The 27,725-nt window shown below is 43.4% G+C and overlaps 1 protein-coding gene across 3 annotated transcripts in view; it reads left to right on the top strand.

Annotated features, from left to right (window-relative positions):
* The window catches only part of COQ6 (coenzyme Q6, monooxygenase), a 340,661-nt gene that overhangs the window by 135,779 nt on the left and 177,157 nt on the right, over positions 1-27,725 (top strand). For all 3 annotated transcript variants that reach the window (XM_044074721.1, XM_044074722.1, XM_044074723.1), the window contains exon 5: positions 27,184-27,314. In XM_044074721.1, the coding sequence (XP_043930656.1) occupies positions 27,184-27,314 (131 nt within the window). The remainder of the gene's footprint in view (positions 1-27,183; positions 27,315-27,725) is intronic.

Consider the following 27,725-nt stretch of genomic DNA (forward strand, 5'->3'; position numbering starts at 1 on the left):
CATTTATAGGTGCAGATCTAGACACTGCTTCCATGGTACCACGTCTTCCAACAGAAAGAGTTGTAGCAGTAAGACAACAAATACTTTATCTTCTCCCCATGAAAGCAAAGATAGTTCTAAGATTACTAGGGACAATGGCTTCCACGATAACACTGGTTCCTCTTGCCAGAATGCACATGAGGATCCTTTAATGGCTGCTGTTTTCCCAGTGGTCACTTCAAGAGCTTCCTATGTCTCACCCGATCAGGATAACAGAATCATGCAAAAGCGACTTAAGATGGTGTATACACTCCAGCATGTGACCATAGGGAGACCCTTTGTTCCACATCAACCCATAGCTACGGTGACCACGGACGTTTCCCAGATAGGATGGGGGGACACTATCTGGGGAGGACAGTCCAAGGTACATGGCAAGAACATGAGGCTTACTTGCATATAAATGTCCTAGAGATGAGGGCAGTTCTTCTGGCATTGCAAGCACTTCACAACTCTCTCCCTCTAGGGACAATTGCGATGCAGTCAGACAATATGTTTGTGGTTTGGTACATAAACAAGCAAGGGGGAACCAGATCTTATCCCCTTTTGTCACAAGGCCCCAAGAGTTTGGCAATGGGCAGTTTCTTCCCAGAACTTTCTATTAGTAATGCACATTCCGGGAAGTCCAACGTGGTAGCAGACAAGCTGAGCAGGGCAATTTTAATGCCTCATGAGTGGTCTCTTCATCAGAATGTAGCGGAAATGATTTTCCGCACATGGGGTCTGCCTTGCTGCGATCTTTTTGCCACTCACATGAATGCCAAGTGCAGCAACTACTTTACCTTAATCCCCCCTTCTGGGGAGACACAGAGAGACACACTTGCTCACGATTGGCCCTCGGGACTTGTGTATGCCTTTCCTCCGTTTCCTCTCATACCCAGAGTCATTCAGAAAGCACAGTCCTTGGGAAGCAGGATAATTCTCATTGCTCCTTACTAGCCCCGTCAAGTTTGGTTCTCCTTCCTTTGGCCTCAACTTCAGGAGAAGCCTTGGATTCTGGACCCAGTGCTGGATCTGCTGACTCATATGTCAGGGGAGCTTCATCCTTCTCTCCACACCCTAAAATTGACAGCTTGGTTGCTCCACTTCCCAATTTAGTCAGGCTTCAGAATTTCACTCCTACAGTTAAACATATCTTGATGTCCTCTCATAAAGCTTCCACTAGAAAACTGTATTCTAGCAAATGACAAAGGTTTTCCCTTTAGGCTCAAAACAGGAGCATTGATCCCTTTTCTGCACCCATCCGTTCTATTTTTGAATTTTTGGCAAAACTCTTTCAACAAGGTTCAGCCTGCTGCAATCTGAAATTTCCACATTGGTGATTCTATCTCGAACCTAATGTCACACAGGTTGTGTAGAGCTTTCTTGAAAGGTGCCTCCTTATTAAGACCCCCCTTTAAGGAACCCCTTTCTCCTTGGGATTTAAATTTTGTTTTATCTCACCTGACGTTACCACCTTTTGAGCCCTCTACATCTTCAGACCTCAAGTTCCTTTCCTGGAAAACCATTTTTCTGGTCGCTATAACATCTGCTAGAAGAGTATCTGAGTTGCAAGCTTTTTCTATCAAACCGCCATATTTGATATTTCATAAAGATAGGGTATCCTTGCGAACTAATCTATCATTTTTACCCAAAGTCTCTCCTTCAACTGACATAAATCAATCTATCGAGCGTCCAGTGTTCTTTCCTAATCACAGCAACAAGGCAGAATACAAATTACATCAACTAGACGTGCGTAGACAACTCAGATTCTATTTGCGTAGGACCAAAGATTTTAGAAAATCTGGCAAGTTATTAATTTCCTTCTCTGATGCAAAAAAGGGTAGCTCAGTTTCCAAAACTACTCTTTCCAATCGGCTCTCAAACTAGATTACGTTCATCTATACCTCAAATAACAGAGATTTACAATTCAAAGTGAAGGCTCATTCCACTAGAGCAATGGCTATGTCTTCTACTTTTCAAGCCAGAATCCCTATGGATAATATTTATGCAGCAGCTACTTGGACCACTCCTCATACTTTTAGCACACATTACAAAGTGGATTTGGCCTCCAGGGACAGGGCCTCCTTTGGTTCCACAGTGCTTAAAGGTGTACTTTCATGAGCCACCCAGGGTAAAGGTGCTAGGGACTCTGTCCCATCATTGTAAGAATGAAGGCGGGATAGGACAACATAACATAAAGAAGTTATGTACTCACCATAACGTTCCATGTTTGTTGTCCATCTCGCCATTCATTCTTACGAACCCTCTCTCCTTCCCCCTGCCAAAGACTCCATGTGGACCCGGTGGATGTTTTTTGCTACCTTCAGGAGTTCTTTGTTTCAGTTTGTTTCTCCTCCTATGTGTGTGTGTGTGTGTGTGTGTGTGTGTGTGTGGGTGTGTATTCATAAACATATATATATATATATATATATATATATATATGTTTATATGTATATAGTTTTACATTTCATTCAGTAGTAGCAGCAAGCAAGAAAGCAAGATCTGGGGAATTACACCACTGCATTGTGGGATACCTACTTGCTACGAGCCAAGTTTGAGACTTTCAGCTATGTATTCGGCCGAGTCGGAGCTGATTCTTGGCTCCGAACCCATTATTGTAAGAATGAGCGGTGACATGGACAACAAACTTGGAATGTTATGGTGAGTATACCTCTTTATTCCTACAATTCACTTTAGGCCAAGTAGGTTGTAATGTTTCATTTTTACATATATATGTATTTATTATGAGAGAATAACAAAGGTTTGTGAGTAAAATGCATAGAAAAAATGTTTTTGTCAATAGCTATGTTAATTATTCCAGTAATCATCTTGGTTTTATGAAATTAAACATTCAGAGGTGCAGATGATTACAGCCTCCAGACAAGTGATGATGAATGTATGAGAAAAATAATTTAATTATTCGGTTGTTTAATAAAAAGGTTATAGATTTGATTTGTTAAGTAAGATCGCTGAAGTTTATTTTATTAAGAAATACTCATTTAGTATAATAAGGAAACAAGAATTGATATTGTAGTGTTGAAATGAACATCGACAGCTGTATTATTAAAAGTAGTATTTATAAGGACCAGGACATTCTTAGATCTAATCCTGACCTTTTGACATGTGTAGGAGAATGCTGCAAATTCAAATGTAGAAAAGGACGAACAGTAAAAAATGTACTGCAGGTGAATAACACTAAGGCCAGTCTACCTTTGATCAATAAAGCCACAGGTGCTTATAAATGTGGCTTTTGTAGGACTTGCTGTTTCTGAGATGCTTTATGTTCGTTTGAATCATGTAGTTCAAACTATACCTATCGCACATCATTTTAATTGTAATTCAGTTGGTATAGTATATATTGGTAAGTGTGATTGTTGTAATTGTTTTTATATTGGAATTACAACATGTATATGTATATTACTAGGATTCAAGAGCATTTATTTATTTATTTGACATTTGTTGACCGGGTTGGTCCAAGTGGGACAGAGCCCTTTTTCAGTGGAGACCCGGTGAGAAAAGCTCCACAGTAAATACATACATTAAAGTTGACTTAGTATTCAGTTAGTAAAACAAGAAATATACATAGAATAACTAAAGCAGGTTAAAAATACATTGAAATAAAAATCAGCGTTATAGCATGTGTAGGTAGAATGTAGAGTAGAAGAATACATATCGCTATATTTATAGGGCAAACATGATTGATAAGAGTGTAGGTACAAATAAGAAAGGATTACTAAGCTTATTCATTTGACTGTTTAAAAGTCATATACCAGAGACAAGATAAACTGGCATAGTATGAAAGAAAAAGAGGTTATAGGTAGGTACTAGGCTATCTGCCCGAAGGCATTTATAAGCGTAGCCGGAATTGTGTTGGCTTTCGCCACCCCTTTAGATTAGTTCCCTGTGCCTCTGTCCAGCAGAACCATTGAAGTGATCCTCGGGGTAAACTTTCTGTTTCCCATCCACTTGTCAAGGTTTCTCTTGAAGAGTGTTAGCGAGGAGCTCTGCCTAATGTAGATTGGAATCTTGTTCCAAAGCATGGGAAGTCTCTGGCACAGGAATCTATCCCTCCAGCACATCCTATCTATTGTTGTGGTGAGGTTTAGATCCCTAGAGCGTGTGGCTTGAGGGGATATAGTTTTCTTTAGGTGGAGCTTGTCCATCAATTCTGGGTTGGACATGGCCTTGCATGTCAGGCACAGATCACCTCTGAGTAGGCGGTATGCAACCGAGTACAGCTGGTGTTTCTTCAGTCAAGCTGCAGAGGGCATCTGTTTGAGGTCAGTGATCCTCTTGGTGAGGTACTTCTGTGGTCTTTCCAGCTGTTGCAGGTGTCTTGTAAGGTACATCCCAAATGGGGCATTGTACTCTATGATGGGTTTGATAAGTGATGCATAGAGGGGCACAATGACCTCTTTTGATCTGGTTACAAACCCTTTTGTGATTAGGTGGGCCACATAGAAGGATTTTCTAACGACTTTGGCAATGTGATTATCAAAGGAGAGATTACTATCTACTTGGGTCCCCAGATCCCTTATTACGTCTTTCGTATTTAGGGAGCTACCACCTATGTGGTAGTTTGTGGGTGCTTTGTTTTTTCCAAAGGGGATGACTATGCACTTTTTGGCATTTAGCTTGAGGCCATGGTTTTGACACCAGGTGTCTGTCACTGTGAGACCCTTTTGGAGGATGTCTGTGTCAGACGGAGAGTCAGTTATAGACTCTAGTTTGCAGTCGTCTATGAACTTAGTCAGCCATAGACCTCTTGTGCTTGCCTGTACCTCTGAGAAGTATATGCCGAACAGGAAGTGTCCTAGGACTGAGCCCTGGGGAATGCCACTTGTAACCGGTTTAGAGTCAGACCTAGCTCCCGCAACTCTTACCATGTGGGTTCTGTCCATGAGCCAGTTGGCAACCCATCTCGTGACTTAGGGGTTTATGTTCAGGCTGGTGAGCTTGTCTATAATACCAGAATGGGGAATGGTGTCGAAGGCCTGTGCGAGGTCTAGGTAGGCCGTGTGGACCACCTTTCCCTCATCTATAGCCTTGGTAACTGTCTCAAAGAGGTCCACCAGGTTTAGGAGGCATGATCTGGGTTCCCAATGTCTCTTTTAATGAGATCCATGATGATGCGCTCCATAGCCTTGCAGACCAAGCTAGTCAGGCTTATAGGGCGATAGTTCCTGGGGTCTGTTGTGGCTCCACATTTGTGGAGTGGAATAACCGTTGCTGTGCGCCACTCTATGGGCACGTAGCCTGTGGAGAGGCTGAGTTTGAACAGTGTGTTTAGGTGAGGGGTTAGTTCATCTTTGAGCTTGTGTAGGAAGCAGCCTGGGACACCATCCGGTCCCATTGATGCTTTGTTTTTGGCTTTGGAGAGGGCTGTTTTAACCTGAGTGTCTGATTTCAGGGGCACTACTTTCTTCTGGTATGGTTATGGGCCCTTTTGGGGGTGAGAGGGGGGTGAAGTTTGCACTGAACCAGTCTGCCAGGATGTTGGCGATATTGGTCGGTTCAGTGTATTTTGTGCCATTCTGTACCAACTCTGAGCAGATCTGAGAATTGCCACTTAGATTCTTGACATAGCTAAAAATGCCTAAAGCGCCGATTTTTTAGAGTTTCTGTGATTTAAAAAGCTTGTTTCAGCTACATATTGTACTTATTTTACTGCCTGCACTTTAACAAAGTCATTTTTGTGTTTAAATTGCCTGTTTAATTGTTGTAGGCTACACACACAAGTGTGATAGCCATTTCTGTGTATTTAAAGTGTTTTTTTGATTATATCTGCTTTATTTTCTGAAAAAAACAAAAAAAAATTCCTTGTTTTCTCGCCTTTCTAAGCTAGTATAGTCCAGTTTTCAGGTTAGTGATGAATTCAGGGATGTGTTACAAGATGTTCATCATGTTTCACTGTTGCAGTCATTACTTGGGTTATTCTGCTGGCAGGCTACCCGCAGTCGGCCAGAGTTCCAAAGTCTAGGTCCAGCGTCGGTCGCTGTCACCTCCTCCCTGACGTCAGTGCGCCAGGGGTATAAAAGATGCAACTGATGCCATTTTCTTCAGTCTTTCTTGCCGGGTGGTGTCCGAAGCAAAAGCAGTTTGCAAGTGCTGGTCGGCCGACTCCTGAGATTTTCGAAATAGAGTTTCAGAACCGAAGTCTTCAATAAAGCTAAGTACCCCGTTGGGGAAACTTTTTCTTGCTCCAGACCGATGTCAGTAAAAATTAACAATTGTATTTCTTGTGGGAAGCAAATACCTCATAAGGACTTTCACTCTTACTGTATTCCTTGCCTAGGCCCTGACCATGACGTTACTAGTTGTTGGTTTTGTGCTAGATTCAACAAACGCACTATTAAGCGTCGGTTTGATTTTGCTTTACATTACTTTGGCCGAAGGTTTAACTACATAATGCCGTCGGAACAACGGACGACCGGAATTCATAAAAAACGCAAAGACAAGGAAAAGGACAGGCATCCGAGGTCCAAAACTAACGACGAAGTCTCTTCTAGGCCAGTCGCCGGTTCTCAGTGAGGCACTTTCACAGCCCCTGACACCCGCTACCTCAGAGCCACAGGCCGTATCCGACTCCCATGTGGAGACACCTAAGCCTCTGGAAACTCATGGTATTGGGCCTGCGAAAACTATTCCCTCAGATGGGTCTGGAGCCGCTGAGCAGGCATCGGCTTCTGAGGGTGTTTTCAGACCTTCACAGCTTACTATTAAGTCCACTGCAGCAGCCAAGGCAAAGTCAAAAACACCATTAAAGACAAGGAAACAAGTACAGCATTTTCCTGGACAGTCATCCATGCCAAAAAAACAGATGCTTAAAATGGCCGAAGACTTAATTTCTTTGATCAGGGGTTCCCATCCCCCTCCTGATAAAAGGCCTAGGCAAGACACTGACTATGATTTCTCTGCCCAGGTTTCTATTTCCTCTGATTCCTGTTCAGATCAGGAATATTCTATCCCTCCCTATGAGGACTCTGATGCAGAAGAATCTATACCTTCAGTCTCTCCGCCTGAGGATTATTCTTTTGGGGAAACCCTGCACACAATGAGGGAGCATTTCCATTGGGAGAGCCAGGATTACTCAGAATCCAAGAAAAGGCTCAGAGACTTTCTTTAATTGCCTCAGCGTAGGCCCCTGGCTGTGCCCCCTGTGCTTGATATTGTTGATGATGTTTTCTCTGAATCCAGTCTGTCTCCTGATTCTTTACCCCCTGCACCAGTCAAGCCAGACAGGTACTACGGGGTCCCTGACTCTCATAAATTTCTTTATAAAAACCCTGCTGCTGACCCAGAAACAATTTCTCAGGGTCCCAAAGGGGTTAAGGCTTCCACTGCTAAAAACCCTGTTCCCTCTGTCAGAGATTCTAGAGCTCTGGACAGATGGGGGAAAAAAGTTTACACTTCTGCTACTTTAGCTGTAAGGGCTTTAAACTGCCAGTTTCACATGCTTAAATATCAACAGTACCTCATGTCTTTGTTAAAACAGAAAATGCTTACAAACTCAGAAAGTCCTGACAATAAGGAAATGCAGGATTTATTGCATGCAGCTGAACAAGTGGGAAAGCATACTCTGCAATGTGGTTTTGATTCATTAGAGGCTTCTTGTAGAGCCACAGTTACAGGCTCTGTTATTCGTAGGCATGCTTGGTTGAAAGAACAAAGTTTACTTGAACATGTTAAAGTAAAATTATTGGATGCTCCACTACAGCATGATACTTTGTTTGGTGTTAAGGCAGAAGAGGTGTTAAAGAAAATGGAGGATAAAGCAAAATCAATGCAGACAGTAAAGGATTTCTTACAGATTCAACCACCTAGGTTTAGCAGAAACTGGCCTTCAAAAAATTGGTCCTTTCCGGTGTCAGACCGACCACAAAGAGGCAGATACAGATGCCCAAGAGTCAGATCTCAGCCCCAAGGCTCCTACAGACGTAAACAATGGGGTGCTTCAGCCCCCAAAGGAGGAGAAGACAAATCACAACCTTATAGGAAACAGTCCCAATGACTTCCCTCTACAAATGCCAAGCACTTACCTTTTGGCAGCACCCCTAGGGGGAAAGGTAGCACTTTTCTCACAAAATTGGCACATAATCACCCAGGACAAATGGGTACTGAATATTGTTTCTCAGGGTTACAGGTTCCACTTTCACACCCTTCCAAAATCAAAAGGTATGCCAGACCCACAAAACCAATGGGCAGAGGCACAAAAGCAAATTGCTGCTCTCATGGACATGGGAGCTATTCAAAGAGTACCACAGCAAGAACAGGGACAAGGATTTTACTCAAGACTTTTCCTAGTACCCAGAAAGGACAAAGCCTGGAGACCAATACTGGACCTGTCAAGCCTAAATACTTTCCTTGATGTTCCAAAATTCAAAATGTTAACACTGCAGCAACTTCTACCCATGCTGGGCAAGAAGGCTTGGCTAGTTACTTTGGACCTCAAGGAGGCATACCTGCATGTCCCAATCAGACAATCTTTCAGAAGATACCTCAGATTCATAGCTGGCTCAATGCATTACCAATTCTCTGCACTGCCCTTTGGCTTACCTACTGCGCCTAGGGTCTTCACAAAATGCCTGGCACCAGTAATTGCATTTTGCAGACAAAGAGGAATTCAAATATATCCCTACTTGGACGACTGCCTTATTCAAGCAGAGAGCAAGGACATTCTTCTAAAACATCTGGCGTTTGTAAAAAGATTACTAATTTGCCTAGGGTACACAGTAAATGAAACGAAATCAAAACTAGTGCCCTCTCAAGAGATAATATTCCTGGGTGCAAGCTTAAATACAATTGCCCAGATGGCTTATCTCACGCCAGAAAAGCAAAGGCAACTGACTCATTACTTTCAAATGATGGCAACAAAGACCCAGCTCCCTGCAAGAAAAATTCTGCAGGCCCTGGGCTTCATGGCATCCTGCATTCTACTAATTCCATATGCAAGACTGCATATGAGGAAACTACAATGGTATCTAAAAAGTGTTTGGACTCAACATTGCTACAGCCTGGAAACAATAATAACTTTAATTCCCTGCCTACAACAGGAGTTTCGATGGTGGTCCCGGACCTGTCACCACAACAAGGGACAGCCTTTCACCTTACCCACAGCCAGGCAGACAATAACAACGGATGCATCGGATTATACCTGGAGGGGCACACATGGCAGGAAAATGTATTCAGGGCACGTGGCCCAAGGTACAAATGAATCTTCACATTAATCAAAAAGAGATGCTAGCTGTACAGAATGCCCTGACAGCTTTCAAGGACCTACTACATCCAGGACAACTATTACTAAAGATGGACAATACCACAGTTATGTGGTACATAAACAAGCAAGGGGGCACACATTCCTACCCCCTCTGCAGGCAAGCCATGACTTTGTGGAACACAGCACTGACCTATTAAGTACATCTGCAGGCACAATTCCTGCCAGGAACGAAAAATACACTGGCAGACGAACTAAGCAGAAATCTCATGGATCCTCACGAATGGAAACTAAATCCACAGGTCTTCAGCATGATAACAAGGAAATGGGGACGCCCAGACATAGATCTTTTTGCCTCCCCTCACAACTGCCAACTACAGAAATTCTGCACAAGAACTTATCACTCACAAGCATGGAAAGTGGATGCTCTATCATTCAGCTGGAAAACCCTGACAGTTTATGCCTTCCCTCCACTGCCTCTTCTTCCCAAGGTACTCCTAAAAGTCAGACAAGAGAAGCCAAAAATGATCCTGATTGTCCCAGACTGGCCACGCCAGCACTGGTACCCAATCCTAAAGAGCTTGTCTCAAGGCCCAGCCTGGCCTTTACCTCAAATTCCTCATCTTCTGACTCAACAAAACAACCAGATTCTGCACAGTCAACTCAGAACCTTAAATCTGGCTGCATGGCAGATAATATAGCCACTCAGACCACACCTCTCTCTAAAGCTGTTATGGATGTCATTTTAGAAGCCAGAAGGCCCAGCACTAGGAAATCTTATGCAGAAAAATGGAAGAGATTCTGTGCTTGGAACCAGGCACAAGGGCTCGAACCACATGTTCCAAATATACCTCAGATTTTACAATACATAACTGAGATGCTGGACAAAGGCCTATCCTTCTCATCTATTAAGATCCATGCCTCTGCCATTTCAGCTCTTTACAATATGGAACCTCCAATTTTTTCACATCCACTACTAAGACAGTACCTCAGAGGATCAAAAAACATAAGACCCCCAAGGAGAGCACCAATACCTACTTGGGGCCTAAATTTTGTTTTAGAAAAGCTCACACTGCCTCCTTTTGAGCCAGCCAACACAGCTGATATAAAATTCCTATCATGGAAAACTGCTCTGCTCCTAGCAATAACTTCAGCAAGAAGAGTTTCAGAGTTACAGGCATTAATGGCATTGGAACCTTTCATAATTTTTCAACAGGACAGGGTCTCTCTAAGGACAAACCCAACATTTATGCCAAAGGTGGTTTCCAGTGTGGCTCTTAACCAAACCATTCATTTGCCAACTTTCTATCCAAATCCCCAGAATAAAGGGGAGAGACTTCTGCACGCTTTGGACATACACAGGCAGCTACGATTCTACTTGGACAAAACAAAAGCTTTCAGAAAAACTGAGCAACTGTTTGTAGCTTATGCTGCAGGATCACAAGGAAAGCCTGTCTCAAAGCAGACAGTTTCAAAATGGATAGGACACTGCATTCCCTTCTGTTATGCACAACATGGCAAATCAGTGCCTAAGGGCATTAGGCCACATTCTACCAGAGCAGCAGCCACTTCAGCAGCCTTCCTCAGAGGAGTACCAACCAAAGACATTTTAGAAGCTGCAACCTGGAGTTCAGTGCACACTTTCACCAAGCACTACCACCTACCTCTCTACTCTAAATCCAGAGCAGGCTTTGCCACTGCAGTTCTGCAGGGCCTGGTAGCCTCTCCTAATCCTATTTAGGCCCAGCCACCCAACCTCAGCTTTGGGATTCAACCCAAGTGTAATGACTGCAACAGTGAAACACGATGAACATAGTACAGTTGTGTACCTACCATAAATATAGATGTTCGAGTGTATTCACTGTTGCAGTCCAGGTTACCCACCCACCATCCCCCTCTTCATTGCTGGGACTTTTCTGTACTTCTCAACTTTATACAACCTATGTGGTGTATTTGCTTGTAGATGAAGGAAATGTTTATTTTAGTATATACATGCTTTTTGGCATATTTTTTTCCAGCCTTCCTTTCTGGGGGCACCTGACATCTGGGGCAAGAAAAACTGAAGAAAATGGCGTTGGTTGCATCTTTTATACCCCTGGCACACTGACGTCAGGGAGGAGGCGACAGCGACCGACGCTGGACCTAGACTTTGTAACTCTGGCCGACTGCGGGTAGCCTGCCAGCAGGATAACCCAAGTGTAATGACTGCAACAGTGAATACACTCATCTACATTTATGGTAGGTACACAACTGTACTTTTCTGTGTTTGCCCATACCTTACCTGGATAGAAGGAAGTTTCTCTGTTCCACCTGTGAGAGAAGATAGTTTTGAGCAGCCTATCCGTCCCTGGAGGAGTGGTTTCTGCCCAGAATGTAGTAGTTTATTGGCCATTTTGGGCTAATTTCTATCTCTTTCATTTCCCTGCTATAAAACGCACATTTGCAAGTTTTTGGGGGGTTCCTATTGCATTATCGAATTGCTGAAACTTTGAACCTAAAAACATCGAACACAAATGTTCGAAGTTTTAGTAATTCGAATTAAAAAAAACAAACAAAAAACAAAAACAGCTCAATAACTGTTATAAGCATAAATAACAAAAAGAATACAAAAAGAGAATAGAGGCAAAGAGGAAAGAAAGATAATTTACAAATTAAAGAAAAAAAAAAGAGTGTTGAGAAAAAAAATAGAGTTTTAAAGATTTAAAAAAAAAAATAAAAAAGGAGAGAGAGAAGTAACTAAGAGAGGTGAGTCAATCTGGTGGGAGATGGCACTGTCATAGTTCAGTTTTGCTTAAGTGATTTTTTTACTACCTTTCTGAATTGGGGGTTGGGTCTAAGGAGACGGATATCTAGTGGTAATTTATTCCAGTTCACAGCAGGCAGATAGCTATAAAGATTTTTTCCTGAGTTAATCGTGGATTTGTGAATGGACAGGAGATGTTGTTCAGAGCACCGGAGTGTTCTTGCAGGGGTGTGTAGTAGGAGGTTATAGAGGAGATGCCAGGACAAAAAGTGGGCTGGTAAAGAATAGAATGAATTCTGTTAAAGCTCATGATATTAATAATTCTTTATATAAACATACCTTATGATGTATATTAAATTAGGGTAAACAGATTTTATTTCAGTGTTATTGACCATGAGTCATGCGACTGTAAGGGTAGGAAATGTAAAAGTGCACTAGAGATTAGATAGACTAGATAGAAAATTAGGTTAAATACTGATAAATATCTAGGAATGAATGAAACTGTAAATATAAATTGTTTTTTTTTAAAGTGAGGGGGGTTAAAGAAGTAGAGCAAGAAAGAAGGAAAGACTATGTATGTTTGCATCGTTTTAACTGAACTTTGAAAGTATTTTTTAAATATAAGTTGGTACTATAACTTTGGGTTGTTTTTGTATTTGACATAATTGATGTTTTAGTCATGTGATGTAATAGTATTTAAGGTGAATTAGATAATTGTTTTATATTCTGATGAAGTTTGGCGTATGTCACTGAACAAAAGCACTTAACAGTAAATTGTATTTCTTTTGTTTCTAAGTTGGCATAGTTTGGGTGATTTCTTGTTTGTTGGTTTCTTTCTTCACGTGACCTTGTTTCTGTGGTTTATTTTTTGAAAGTCCTCAGTGGTTAGTAAAGAAACATAATTGATCATAAAGAATGACAATAGACAACAGATGGCTGAATAAAGTTACACCACCACTGGCAGCCACCTTTCCTCATTTTGGACCATTGCAGGAAAATTGTCCACAGTTGCTGGACCATGACATGCAGTTTTGGACTTGGCCAATACTTTCTTCTCAATTCCAGTAGCAGAGGAAACCAACACTCCATTTGCTTTTGTATGGGTGGTAGAAAATACACCGCTCAAGTGCTACCACAACACTCAGCCCCTCCTGTTGTCATGTCCTACCACAACACACAGCCCCTCCCGTTGTCATGTCCTACCACAACACACAGCCCCTCCCGTTGTCATGTCCTACCACAACACACAGCCCCTCCCGTTGTCATGTCCTACCACAACACACAGCCCCTCCTGTTGTCATGTCCTACCACAACACACAGCCACTCCCGTTGTCATGTGCTACCACAACACACAGCCACTCCCATTGTCATGTGCTACCACAACACAGCCCCTCCCTTAGTCATGTGCTGCTGCAACACACAGCCCCTCCCATTGTCATGTGCTACCACAACACACAGCCCCTCCCATTGTCATGTACTACCACAACACACATCCCCTCCCATGGTCATCTGCTACCACAACACATAGCCCCTCCCATTGTCACATGCTGCCACAAGACACAGCCCCTTCTGTTGTCATGTGCTACCACAACACACAGCCCCTTCCATTGTCATGTGCTACCACAACACACAGCCCCTCCTTTTGTCAAATGCTGGTAGCAAGAGACTTAGCCAAACTGCAGGTTGAAAAAGTGACTCCATTCCATTATGTTGATGACATGATTACAGGAAAGCAACCTGATGTGGAAGCTGCATTGCAAACTATAATACAACAACTTCCAAACAGTTTTAGGTCCATGAATGAAAAGAAAGCATATTGAGGAACATCTCTGACATTTCTCAGGATTATATGGAATGAACTAAAAAGAGAAATGCCAGCTGCTACAATAGAAAGTATACCGAGAATGCAGAGAATTGCTGTACAACAGTACAAAGCAAGGGCACAAGCCTTTCTTGGAATAGTGGGGTTAAGGAGAGCAAATGTTTCTTATTTTGGACTGAATTTGAGTCCCATCTAGCAAACAGCCCAGAAGAAGGCTAATTTTACATGTAGTCCAAAGCAGCAAACAGCATTCAGTGAAGCAACGAGAGCCTTATGACAGAGTGTAGAATTCAGTCCAGTAGACCCGCAGCAACCATTTATTCTTGAAGTGACTGTTCAAAACAATGTAATATCCTAAGAATTTTGATTAAAAAGTCTGTGCTGATAAGAAGCAGCCTTTGGGATTTTGGTTCAGAATTTTACTGGAACACAAGTACATTATGTAGCCCAGTATGTATAACACGTTTTAGCCATGTACACTGCTCTGCTTCATATCGAAGAACTATCCTATAAGTGTACACATGTGAGGTGCTGAGAGCTTGAAGGTTTTTAAGAGATCGATGGATAAATGGTTCAAAAGGCCATGTTTATGACTCTTGGGGTATCTCTGCAAACAGCCCGAGTTGGCTCTCAGCTTGATCTACATTACATTGAACAAAATTGCAAGCAGTGATTGTAAAGGTTAGCTGTTCTGTCCAAAGTGAATAAATGATAACACTTTGATTAAGAAAACTGTTACCCAAGTTTTGACCATTTGGGAAAGGCAGTGTCACTTACAATATTGTGATTATATTAGGACTGGGGCAACAGCAGCATCAGAAAATACTGAAGTCTGCTATATCGAAGCACTTCCCTTTGATCTGCTGATGACAGCAGACATAGAGAAACCATGGATCTGATGTTGTTAATCCTTGTTCATTCCTTACATCTGGGTAATTGGTTCCACCCTCGGAACCGAGCCGGCCATCTTCCAAGCTCGCGCCATCCACAAACTCTTGAGCTAAACTCTTACCCAGAATTCCCCTCTCCCTGTTACCTCAGATTTCGTTTGCAGCATCGCCATTCAGTCCTGTCAAGCCATTGCTCTTGAGCTAAGTTACTTTTCTTGATTTATTACCTCGTAAATGTACCTTTCTTCAAGGAAATTTATTTCTATAGTTGCCTCTTACCCTATCGCATCTAGCAACTCTGTTTTTTACGTGTTTACCCTCTTTCTTACCTTGTTGGTGCCTGTTTTACCATTGTTGGTAATCTTTCTCCTCGTACCTTCGGGTATCCTTTGTACCATAGCTGGTACTCTACTTTCCCTTTCTCTTTCCCTTCTATCTGTTTTTTCTCTCACCTATCATGGCAGAAAAGAAAGGATGTCCAGGATTTAAGAGGTGTACTAGTTGTGGCCACAAGTTACCTATTTCAGAGTAACTTGAAAGGCATTTCGTGCCCTGCCCCCTACCTCCTGGGTTACTCCACCTGCTGATGAACTTGTCCAGCTCGTCGTGCAGCATGCATGGAAGGCTCCTGACACCATTAAAACTTTTTCATCCTGGACCCTTTTAGAGAGGAAAAACAAACATTCTAAATGGTATTATGAAAACCCCCTTTACAGAAGCTATTTCTGGGTCTGAGGCTTCATCCCCTCCTAGCTCCCATAGAAAGAAAGACAACCTAAAGAAGGCTAAGTCTCTTCCTTCGTCCCCCATTGGGGACCCCCAGGAACCGAGACCAAAGAAAGTTAAATTGTCATCTTCTGAACGGACATCTTCGGCTCCAAGGCTTTCGGAGCCAAGACCTACAGCTCCAAAGCCGTCGGCACCAATTCCTACTACGGCACAGAGTGTGCTTCAGACAACATTGGAACCGAGGGGCTCCTCGGTTCAGACCCTTTCAGTGGCACTGACCATACAGTCGATGCAGACTGCTATGACATTGAGGGATTTTCTGCCGCCTGTACCTTCTTCGGCACCGACAGTGCTCTCGACACCGACTCTCCATTCAGTTCCGAGTGCTCCTTGGTTGGCGCAGACTCTCCCGGCACTGATTACGGTGCCAACTACTACTGCAGCACTGACCTTGTCGGTGCAGACTCTGTTCTCGGCACCGACAACTCTCTTGGTGCAGACACTGATAGTACAAGCCATTACAGCACTGTTGCCTTCGGTGCAGACTCCTATCCTACCTGCTGTTATGACTTATTCTCCTTTTAAAGACCCCTTTGCATGCTCTCAATTTACTCCATCTCTAGATAGACTTGACTCCCCATCAGCTATGTCCATGAGATCCACTAGAAGCTTCTCTGAACATGATGTGGCACGCATTGTGGACCAATTGCTTGCGGCTAGAGGAATCCCACCTCCCAAGACCTATCCCTTCTTTGGAGGGGAACATTTTTCCTCAGAGATCCCTACTTGTTCTCCTCTGTCATTTTCAGCCTTTAAGCCCCTTCCTAGAGCACAGACTTCCCCTGCTGCGGCTCCTTTTGTAGACCTTACTAAGGAACCACAGCTGCTTTTTTGGCAGGAGAGGCACTTTACTCCTGTCACTTCTCAAGATGCTAGGTGTGGCACAGTTTCCCCTGCGTCCCATGGCCAGCTGTAGACTCCTAGTCGGCAGGATGGCTTGCTTGAGCAAGGGGTGACTGTAGGCTCCCACCTCTCCTTAGGTGGACCAGCCTTTCAACTTGTGGAGAAGGCTCTTGCCACTGTAGGCGATCCTGTGCCACCAGGTTTTCCTTCCTCCTCTGGGCTGCAACTCACACAAGCCACCCCTAGTGGACACCAGGCACAAGGGCCTCAGGATACACTCCCACAGGAGGCCCCTCTTGCGCTGTCTTCCCCAGCATCTTCCTCTGAGGAAGTTCGTCACAAGAGTTCATGTAAGAGGAAGCACATAGACTCCCCAGAAGAGTCCCTCACAGAAGACACAGATTTTGATGATGGGGAAGGGTCCCCTTGATCACCCTCTGAGGTATCCTTTGGGGATATCCTTGAAATCCTTAAACAGAGATGTGATTGGCAGCCCTCTAACCTGACCTCTGAAGAGTCTGTGTTCCTGCAGGCATTTCGTGCCCTGCCCCCTACCTCCTGGGTTACACCACCTGCTGATGAACTTGTCCGGCTCGTCGTGCAGCATACATGGAAGGCTCCTGACACCGTTGAAACCATTCCCTGGAGGCCAGATAAAATCTTGTTCCCTCCAGATATTGACCCCCACTGGCCACAGGTCTTCCAGTAGATGCCATGGTGGTGGCGGCCGCAATTAAAAAGGATCTGGCAGAAGAGAGCCAGACTGTTAATCCGCCCAACAGAGAGTCCCGGCCACTGGACAGATTAGGGAAGGGTACCTTTGCATCAGCGACCTTTGCGGTTAGGTCCCTGAATTATATGGCACATTTTACCAGGCTTCAAAGAGACTTAATTTCTGAGCTCAATGAAACTTTGGCCGGAGCTGTGTCTGATGAGGTCCGTGACAAAGTGACCTCACAGTTAGCCACCCTTGAATCAGTGTCTAACTCCTCCATGCATCTGATTTCTCATGCATCAGAAGGAGCAGCTAGAGCAGCGGGTGCAGGCATAGTCATGAGACGGCATGCCTGGATGTGCCTGTGTGACCTCGTGGAACCCTTCAAGGCTTCCTTTCTGAACGCTCCCATTGAAGCTTCTTCGTTATTTGGACCCAAGATGAAAGACACACTGGCTAGATGTGAGCAGGTCGGTAAGACCCTTGCTGCCATGGGCATCCGTTACTCTTCCCCTCAACGGGCTTTCTCCAGAAACCAGAAGAGTGGGAAGATGTGGCACAAAAAGTCTCAAGGTTCTTTCCATGACACATAAGCCGATTCTTCCCTAGAGGCAGAGGGGGAAACTCATATGGAAGACACCCTTTTCGGGGCAGAGGAGGTCCGCGTAACCACGGTTCCAGAGACTCCTTCTCTAGTCAATCCTACCAGTACTCCTGAAGAGCGGCCCAACTACTTTCCTCTGGAAGTGGTTGGGGGTCATTTCTCTTTGTACCCTTCTGCCTGGCTAACCATTACCACCGACTCTTGGGTACAAAAGATAATAACCAGAGGTTATCATATCCCCTTCGATCTTTGTCCCATTCCCCTAAGAAACCTTCCCGACGTTCCACCCAGTCAAAGGGAAGAAGCAGCATTAGAGATCTCAAAGCTGCTAGAAAAAAAGAGTCATCCAAGTAGTCCCCCCAGACCAGATAGGATCCAGATTCTACTCAAGACTATTTTTGGTGTCAAAAAAGACCGGGGACTGGATACCCATTTTGGATCTCAGTATATTAAACAAGTTTGTAAAGGTACAGAAATTCCAGATGGTCACAATTCAGTCTATCCTCCCACTCTTGGAAAAAAACGATTGGATGTGCTCTGTAGATCTTCAAGATGCATACTACCACATAAAGGTGAACAGATCATCAAGAAGATTCCTTCGCTTCCGTGTGGGAGACCGTCATTACCAGTTCCGAGTACTGCCCTTTGGACTGTCTACAGCCCCCAGAGTGTTCACAAAGTATATATGGCAGTCGTCACAGCTCACTTGCGACTACAGGGATTCCAGGTGGTTCCATACCTAGACGACTGGCTCTTTACCGCCCCCACCAGACATCTACTGGAAGCAGCCTTGGCATACTCTTTTCACACCGCAGGAAGGCTAGGCATAACTATAAACTGGCAAAAATCCAGCCTGACCCCATCTCAGTCCATAGAATTCATTAGGGTCCTGTTGAATACAGAAAACTGCAGAGCATCCATTCTAGAGCACAGAATACTAAGGATAAAACAACAACTCATACCGATCCTTTCAAGAGAAAAATCCATGGCACATTCTGTTCTCCAGCTGCTGGGTTCCATGGCAGCCTCCATCACTATTGTCCCCCTTGCGAGGTTCCACATGAGGCTTCTACAGTGGCTACTACTCACCCAGTGGTATCCCTTTCAGTACCCTCTATCATCCAAGATTCGGGTAATCCAGAGGTGCAAACAAGACTTAATTTGGTGGATGTCACAGAACCCGTCACAATGGTCTTGCCCCTTTACCCCCCCAACAGCCCAAGGCCGCAGTGACCACAGACACCTCCCTGATGGGGTGGGGGTGGGGGGGCTATTTCAGGGAAAGACAGTCCAGGGCACATGGTCCAAAATGGAGGCCCATCTGCATATAAATGTCCTAGAGCCTGAGGGCGGTGCTTCTAGCATTGCAAGCATTCAGTCCCCTACTGCCGTCGGGGACTATTGTGATGCAATCAGACAACATGGCGGTAGTCTGGTACATCAACAAACAAGGTGGAACCAAATCGTACCCACTTTGTTGGGAGGCCATGAGAATATGGCAGTGGGCGATGGCTACCAACTGCTTTCTCATCGCAACGCACATTCCCGGGAGTTCCAACGTGATAGCAGACAGACTCAGCAGGTGCATTCTACAACCTCACGGGTGGTCCCTGAATCCTTTAGTAGCGGCAGAGATTTTCAACTGCTGGGGTCTCCCTTGCTGCGATCTTTTTGCATCCCCGATCAATTACAAATGCAGCAGTTACTTTGCCCTGATTCCCCCTCAGGGACAGTCACCCAGGGACGCTCTAGTCCATGATTGGCCCTTGGGTCTACTTTATGCTTTTCTCCCTCTTCCCCAGTTCCTGAAGAAAGCCCGCCGGTTGAAGAGCAAAGTAATCCTCATAGTGCCATATTGGCCTCGTCAAATTTGATTCCCCTTTCTATGGCCTCACCTGCTAGATCAACCATGGATTCTCGATCCAACTCTGGAGTTGATCTCCCATCCGCAGAACCTGATTCACCCCAACTTGAGCAGCCTGAAGCTCACAGCTTAGCTCCTCCACTTCCTGTGATTGCCAGGCAGAATGATCTTTCTTCCCCAGTGCGTGACATTCTTATTGCATGTCATAAGTCTTCCACAAGAAATACATATCTCAGCAAGTGGAAAAGGTTTACTATTTGGCTGAAGGAAAAGCAGATAGATCCCTTTTCAACACCGGTGCCGGTGGTACTGGAATACCTGTCAAGTGTATTCCAGTATGGCCTCTCTGCTTCTACCATTCGGGTTCATTTGGCTGCAGTATCTAATTTTCACAGTGGTGTTCAAGAGTCTTCCCTTACGTCACACAAATTATGCAAGACCTTTCTAAAAGGCGTAAATCATTTGAAACCCCTATTTAGAGAACCTACCCAGCCATGGGACCTGTAATTAGTCCTGCAAGCTCTGACAACGTCTCCTTTTGAACCATCTTCTTCATGCAACCTCAAGTCTCTTATAGGTTCATAGGTAGGTACTAGGCTATCTGCCCAAGGGCATTTATAAGCCTAGCCAGAGTGTGTCAGCTTTCACCACACCATTGATTAATTAACTGATGCTCTGTCAAGCAGAGCCAATAAAGTGATCCCAGGGGTGTATTTTCTGTTACCCATCCACTCGTCAAGGTTTCTTTTGAAGAGTGTTAGTAAGGGGCTCTGCCTGATGTTGTTTGGAATTTTGTTCCAAAGCATGGGGAGTCTCTGTGACAGGAATCTATCCCTCCAGCATGTTCTATTTATTGTTATGGCGAGGTTTAGGTGACTAGAGCACGTGGCTCGCTGTGACTTGGATTTCTTTAGGTGGAGCATGTCCATCAATTCTGAGTTGGACATGGCTTTGTAAGTCAGGCAGAGATCACCTCTGAGTAAGCGATATGCCACTGAGTACAGCCGGAGTTTCTTTCAGTCGGGCTGCATAGGACATATGTCTGAGGCCAGTAATCCTCTTGGTGAGGTACTTTTGTGGTCTTTCCAGCTGTTGGAAGTGTCTTGTGAGGTACATCCTAAATGGGCATTGTACTCTATGATGGGTCTAATGAGTGACGAGTAGAGGGGCATTATAACCTCTTTATTTCTAGATGTGGACCCTTTAGTAATTAGATGGGCCACATAGAAGGATTTCCTAACTACTTTGGCAATATGATTGTTGCTATCTACCTGGGTCCCCAGATCTCTCATTACCTCTTCTGTATTAAGGGGGCTGCCACCTATGTGGTAATTTGTGGGTATTTTGTTTTTTTCCCAAACGGGATGACTATGCATTTTTTGGCACTTAGCTTGAGGCCATGACTTTGACATCTGGTTTCCGTCTCAGTAAGGCCTTTTTGGAGGATGTCAGTGTCAGCCGGAGAGTCAATTATGGCTCCCAGTTTGCAGTCATTGGCGAACCTGGTTAGCCATAGTCCTCCTGTGTTTGCCTGTACTTCTCAGAAGTATATGCCGAACAGTAGAGGTCCCAGGACTGAGCCTTGCGGGACACCACTTGTGACTGGTTTAGAGTCGGACCTGGAGCCCGCTATTCTTACCGTGTGAGTTCTGTCTGTAAGCCAGTTGGCAACCCATCTCATGACGTAGAGGTTTATGTTCAGGCTGGTGCATTTTTCTGTAATACCTGAGTGGGGAATGCTGTCGAAAGCCTTGGCGAGGTCAAGGTAGGCTGTGTGAACCACCTTTCCCTTGTCTGTGGCCTTGGTGACTGTCTCGAAGATGTCAACCAGGTTTAGTAGGCATGATCTGCCCTTAACAAAGCCGAACTGGGTCGGGTCAAGTGTTTGGAGGTTCCCAATGTCTTTTTTAATGAGTTCAATGATGATGTGCTCCATAGCCTTGCAGACCAGGCTAGTCAGGCTTATGGGCCGATAGTTACCAGGGTCACTTGTGGCCCCTCCTTTGTGGAGAGGAATAACCGTTACTGTGCACCATTCTATGGGCATGTAGCCTGTGGAGAGGCTGAGTTTGAACAGCGTGTTTAGGTGGGGGATTAGTTTGTTCTGTAGTTCATGCAAGACGCAGCCTGGGGACACCATCTGATCCCATTGACGCTGTGTTTTTGGCTTTTGAAAAGGCTGTTTTCACCTGTGCGTCTATGATTTTTGGGACACTACACTTTTCCGATATTGTTGTGGGCCCTTTTGGAGGTGAAAGGGGGGGGGTGAAGTTTACACTGAATCTATCTGCCAGGATGTTGGCAGTATCAGTAGGTTCAGTATATTTTGTGCTATTTTGCACTAGTTCAGTGCATATCTGCGAGTTGCCACTTAGATTCTTAACATAGCTAAAGAAGGCTTTGTGGTTATCTTTTGAATCCTTGACTATTTTTCTTTCGAAGTTAGCCTTGGATGATTTCATGAGGGACCTCAGTTTCTTACTGATACTGATCAGGGATGTCTTTTCTTCTTGGGATTTGATTTTTTTCTCAACTAGTTTCTCCCTTCTATTGTATAGCCTGTTTATTGCAGGGGTCCACCAAACTGGTTTCCTTCTCTTAGAGGAGTGAGTTTTGGTTTTCCTAGGGATAGCACGATCCATGTATCCTTGTAGGTGCTCATAGAGTGCATTTGTAAAGGTTTCTGCATCTTGGGCAGCGTTATCCTTTAGCGTGGGGGCTGTGAAACTTACCACATCTGTCTTAAGTAAGGTGAAGTTTACTTTAGAAAAGTTTTTTACTGTGGTTTCCTTAGTTGGGGGTGGTGGTGGGGTGTGGACATCCAGAGTGATTAGTTTATGGTCTGATCTAACCAGTGACTGATTGACCTGCGGTGTGAAACACCTGTCGCCCATGTTGGTGATGACCAGGTTCAGTAAGTTTTCACCTCTGGTAGGGGAGTTTATCAGCTGATCCAGGGCGTTTGAGTTGATGAATTCCAGGAAGCGCTGGGCCTGGGAATTTGCACTCGAGTAGTTTTCCCAGTGAATGTTAGGGTAATTGAAATCGCCCAATATCAAGGTGTTTGGTAGGACCTTCATGTTTTCCAGTGTCTCCAGAAAGGTGGAGTGGTGGTCCTGGGTCATGGAGGGTGATCTGTAGCAGGCCACAATTTGCATTGCAGATTTGCCCGATGTTAGTTGCACATGGATGATCTCAGAGGTATCATGCTGTGCCACTAACCTGGAGATGTAGCAAATCCTTGATGAATATGGATTTTTGGAATATGAATCTTTCATGGAAAACTTTGTTCTTGGTTGCCATTACTTTTGCCAGACGCATTTCTGGACTTCAAGCTCTGTGCATCAAACGGCCCTACTTGACCCTTCATAAAGATGGAGTGTCATTGAGAACTAATCCTTCCTTTCTACCAAAAGTGATCTCTGAAATGTCCATTAACCAAACCATTGAATTGCCAGTTTTCTTTCCCAATCATTCTAACAGGGGAGAGTATTGCCTACATACCCTAGACATTCACAGGCAAATTTGTTTCTACCTGGACAGAACTAAGGCTTCTCGCAAATCAGATCAGTTATTCTTGGGCTATTCTGGACCTAGATTAGGATGTGCTGTTTCTAAGGTCACATTGGCTAAATGGTTAAAAGACTGTGTAGCATTTATTTACAAAGAGCACAATATCCCTCTACAGCCATAAGGGCTCATTCCACATGGTCAGTAGCAACTTCTTCTGCCTTCCATGCTAAAGCTTCTTTACTTAACATTTGTACAGCTGCAACTTGGGCTGGACCTCATACCTTCATCAACCATTACAAATTGGATTTGGCCTCCAGAGGAAGAGCATCTTTTGGTTCAATGGTGCTCAGGAATGTCCTTCCATGAGAGCCTCCCAGGAATAAAGGTATCTGGGGATTCTGTCCCAGACATAAGGAATGAACGAGGATTAACAACATCAGATAAAGAAGTTATGTCTTACCATAACATTCCATCTGTGTTGTTGATCCTCGTTCAGTCATTACGATCCTCCCTCCTTCCCCCTCCTGAGGCTTATAGTGGATCTCACCATCCGGTTCTGTTAGGTCATTTGACCAGAGGTAGCCTCTACCTTCTTTTGACTTGCAAACTCAATCTGAGTTAACAGGGAGAGCGGAATTCTGGGTAAGAGTTTAGTTTGAGAGTTTGTGGCTGGTGCGAGCTTGGAAGATGGCTGGCTCGGTTCCGAGGTCGGAACCAACTACTCAGACGTAATGACTGAAAGAGATCAACAACACAGATGGAACATTATGATAAGACGTAACTTCTTTTTCAGAGATGGTTCTGCTAAAGTCAGCAGTAATGGCAGGACCTGGACAGCAGTAGCTTACTGCCCACTGTACGATGACAGTTCTGTATGGTCCAGTAATCATGCTGAACTACATGCGGTAATACTGGTCGTCTGTGATGTGCTGCCTAGAAAAGCAGCTTATATTTAAACCAACAACTGGGCAATAAGTTTGTGTGTCTCGTTTGTTTATTTATTTATTTTGAATTTGTTGACCAGGGTAGAACACTGATCAGAAATGATCAGAAATGACCAATTTCATTCTCATCTCGAGGAAAGGGTAAATTACAAAACCAAATCAATTCTTGCAATATAAAGTTTTCAGCACAAAATACAGAAGGGGAAATGTATATGTACACAGTATTGAGTTGAGTTAAGTATTAGTAAGCATCTCTCAAAATGGAAAAAAAATGAAACTCTGTATGTACCATATGTCATGAGTAGTGAATAGGCAACATCCCTGAAAAAGAGACAGCCTGGTTATCTGTATGGTAGCAACAAGACTGATGACCCTCATGGCGAGGTTCAGAAGAGCGGCAGAAAATCTGGGCTACAAGCCAGTGATGTAAAATACATATGGGGCATGTTGATGCTGATGTTTCCTTTACCATGAATAAAAGGAAGCACAACCAGCAAGTGGATAAAATGGTGCACTAAGAAGAACTGAAGATAATCGATGGAAGCAGGAATGGCAAGATAGATGCACAGTTGATGTTGACACTTAAACAGAGACACTACAGTGAAATGAGCACAACAATGTGGAATGACTTTTAAACAGAGGCTTGGTTTTTGATGTCATTAAGTAATGGAAAATTTGTCAGCAAACAAAGCAGAGAAAATTATAGCTTAAACCGTTTGGACAGATAACACCGAGGTAGCAAACTCGGCCAGATTTGATAAACAGACTTGCACACACATTCCATATTGCTTGCTAACGGATTTACCAAGTTATTTTCCTTGTTTGCGAAGCAGCTACACCATTCAAGAGGCACTTCATTGATCGACTGTACAACTGCAAGAATCGTATTCCATTATGGAATGATGAAGACAAAGCAGTTTAACAGTGGACTGTGACATTTTACTTTTTATTGCAAAGTAGTTCATATGCGTACAAAATATACAGAGAGTAGCAGCAGCATCTTTGAATTTGCACTCTGCATGACAGTCTTGATGTAGAGGGTGTAGAGTAAAGGCCCACACACCTTGCATCTGCATGAGATTTGAGCCCCTTGTAAGCAGAGTTTGAATATGTACAGCACTAATAGGCATAATCTATTACAGTTAAAGGGAACACTGCATGCAGAGTAAAAGGAAACATTGCATGCATTTATTACAGTGAAAATAAACACTGCATGCATTTATTACAGTTAAAGAACACTGCAGTCGTCTAGTACCATTAAAGGAAACACTGCATGCATTTATTACAGTGAAAGGAAACATTGCATGCATTTATTACAGTGAAAGGAAACATTGCATGCATTTATTACAGTTAAAGGGAACACTGCATGCATCTGTTGCAGTTAAAGGGAATACTGTATGCATCTATTACAGTTAAAGGGAACACTGCATGCATTTGTTACAGTGAAAGGGAACACTGCATGCATTTGTTACAGTGAAAGGGAACACTGCATGCATTTGTTACAGTGAAAGGGAACACTGCATGCATTTATTACAGTGAAAGGGAACACTGCATGCATCTGTTACAGTTAAAGGGAACACTGCATGCATTTGTTACAGTGAAAGGGAACACTGCATGCATTTATTACAGTGAAAGGGAACAGTGTGTGCATCTGTTACAGTTAAAGGGAACACTGCATGCATCTATTACAGTGAAAGGAAACATTGCATGCATTTATTATAGTTAAAGGAAGCACTCTGTGCATTTATTACAGTTAAAGGAAACACTGCATGCATTTATTACAGTGAAAGGAAACATTGCATGCATTTATTATAGTTAAAGGTAAAGCTGCATGTCTTTATTACTGTTAAACAGTGCAGCATTTAGTCTTATTAAAATATACATTTTATTAACACCACTGCAGAATTATTAAACTGTGTCTGTAATGAGTTTCGTAGTAGACAAAGAAGGTGACTGATTACAGAATGTTTTGAGGCCTACTCTTAGATAAGGGAAACTGCCTTGAAAGCAAACATCTGTGTATATCTGAACACTGCTGGCTTTCCAGCAGTTTGTATGTGTGTGAGAGTGTGACAGAGAGAGACTGAGAGAATGCAGATTTATGTACCAGATATGGAAATATACTCAGAATGTTTTGATTCTAGTAGAAGGTTGACTTATGAGAGAATAAAAGTAATTGTGCAGAATCGGAATGAATCAGCAGATATGAAGGTATAAAACATCAGGATTGTATTATGAGTGAACTCTATTCATGACATTTACATGCATCAGTGCTTGACCAGAACTTTTTGTTTGACTTTATTGATATGACAGCTAGAAGCTTTGCCGCTAATATGTGAAGATAGAGAATGTTCCTGTCAGCCCCATGCATGCCTCTCAAGTGTCCAGATTTTCACCTCATATTTTCAGTTTGTCCCTCATAAAATTTGTGGTTTTCTGGCAAAACAGTGAGGAGTGAAGTCACTAATGACATACATTTCTGTTTCAGACTTTACCTTCAGAAATTGCATGCTAACACAAATCATGTTATTCTAGCAACTTTCTAAGTTTATAAGAGCAGTATATCAAATCTGTCCCTTATTTTTGGGCCTCCGCCTAATTATTTTAAGTTTTGTCCATATTTCTTGTGCATAGAGGTTGAGAGGTATGCCAGGTACTATTTTCTTTGAGATTTGCTTAAAGCGATTTCATAATACCTAAAAGTACTATTAAAATACTATAAATGTTCTAGGTTGTCAAAACTTTTTCTTTTTAATGATTTCTTCTGGTGTCTCACATCTCCTTCTCCATCTGTGCAGTCTATCGCTTGTTAATTACCTTACGTTAGAGTTGTGGCACTAACCCTGTGTGACCTAGACTCTTTAACAGAGCCCATGAGTTAAATTCCTAGAGAAGGAAGCACAAGCTTTCATGCCCCCTCAACGTGGTACATACTGTGATGGCTGAACAGCATAGTGTGCCACACAAAGGATGAAATGTCGAAATCCTAATTCATTTACAGGAGCCATGGTCATCACTATTTTGTAGAGAGGAATATTCACAGTGTAATGAGGAGACATTTTGGTCAGCGTGTAGTCATGTAGTGTAGATGAGGAAGTTACTGTCTGAGAAAAAGTGAAAAGGCTTCTGCTACCCATGTAGACTTGTTAGTCATAGAAGGAGCTCTGTGCTTTTGTGTGATGATATCTTTCTCAACTGTGTAATATAATGCATTGTTTCTTTAGATCGAGTAAAGGTACTTTATCGAAGCAGAGTTGTTCGCTACAAATGGCCGTCCACGTACCAGGAAGCAGATGCAAGCCCCTGGGTTCAAATTGAGTTGGCCGATGGTCACCATTTACAGACTAAGCTGCTGGTGAGAATCACTGTTCTTAAGATTCATTGTTTAGCAATTTAGCCATCTGATTTGAAACTTCTTTTCATGCATCATGTTAGAATCCTGTTAGCATCTGTTACAAGTCTTATATACTTTGGTGCAATCAGTTATTAAGTTTTACTATTTAAGACTATAACCCCATTGGCCAGTGGAAACTTAAATCCCCAGTATATCAATGTTATATTGTTAGTGGCCAGATTGCAATTTTTGCATTTGGTACATAGTCCTTCAGCTGATCCTAACCTTTAACATCCACTGGCAGACTGCGTACAAAGGTGCTGGCACAAATTTACATTTCCAAAGAAATGCGTACCATCTTAGAGACTGTATGAGACCATCCATGTTTTTCATGAAAATCACCAAACAGCTACCTGCTTTGTGGCTTTCAGT

Source organism: Protopterus annectens, chromosome 6.part0, assembly GCF_019279795.1.
Source record: "Protopterus annectens isolate FY-2018-M chromosome 6.part0, PAN1.0, whole genome shotgun sequence".
NCBI lineage: Eukaryota > Metazoa > Chordata > Ceratodontiformes > Protopteridae > Protopterus > Protopterus annectens.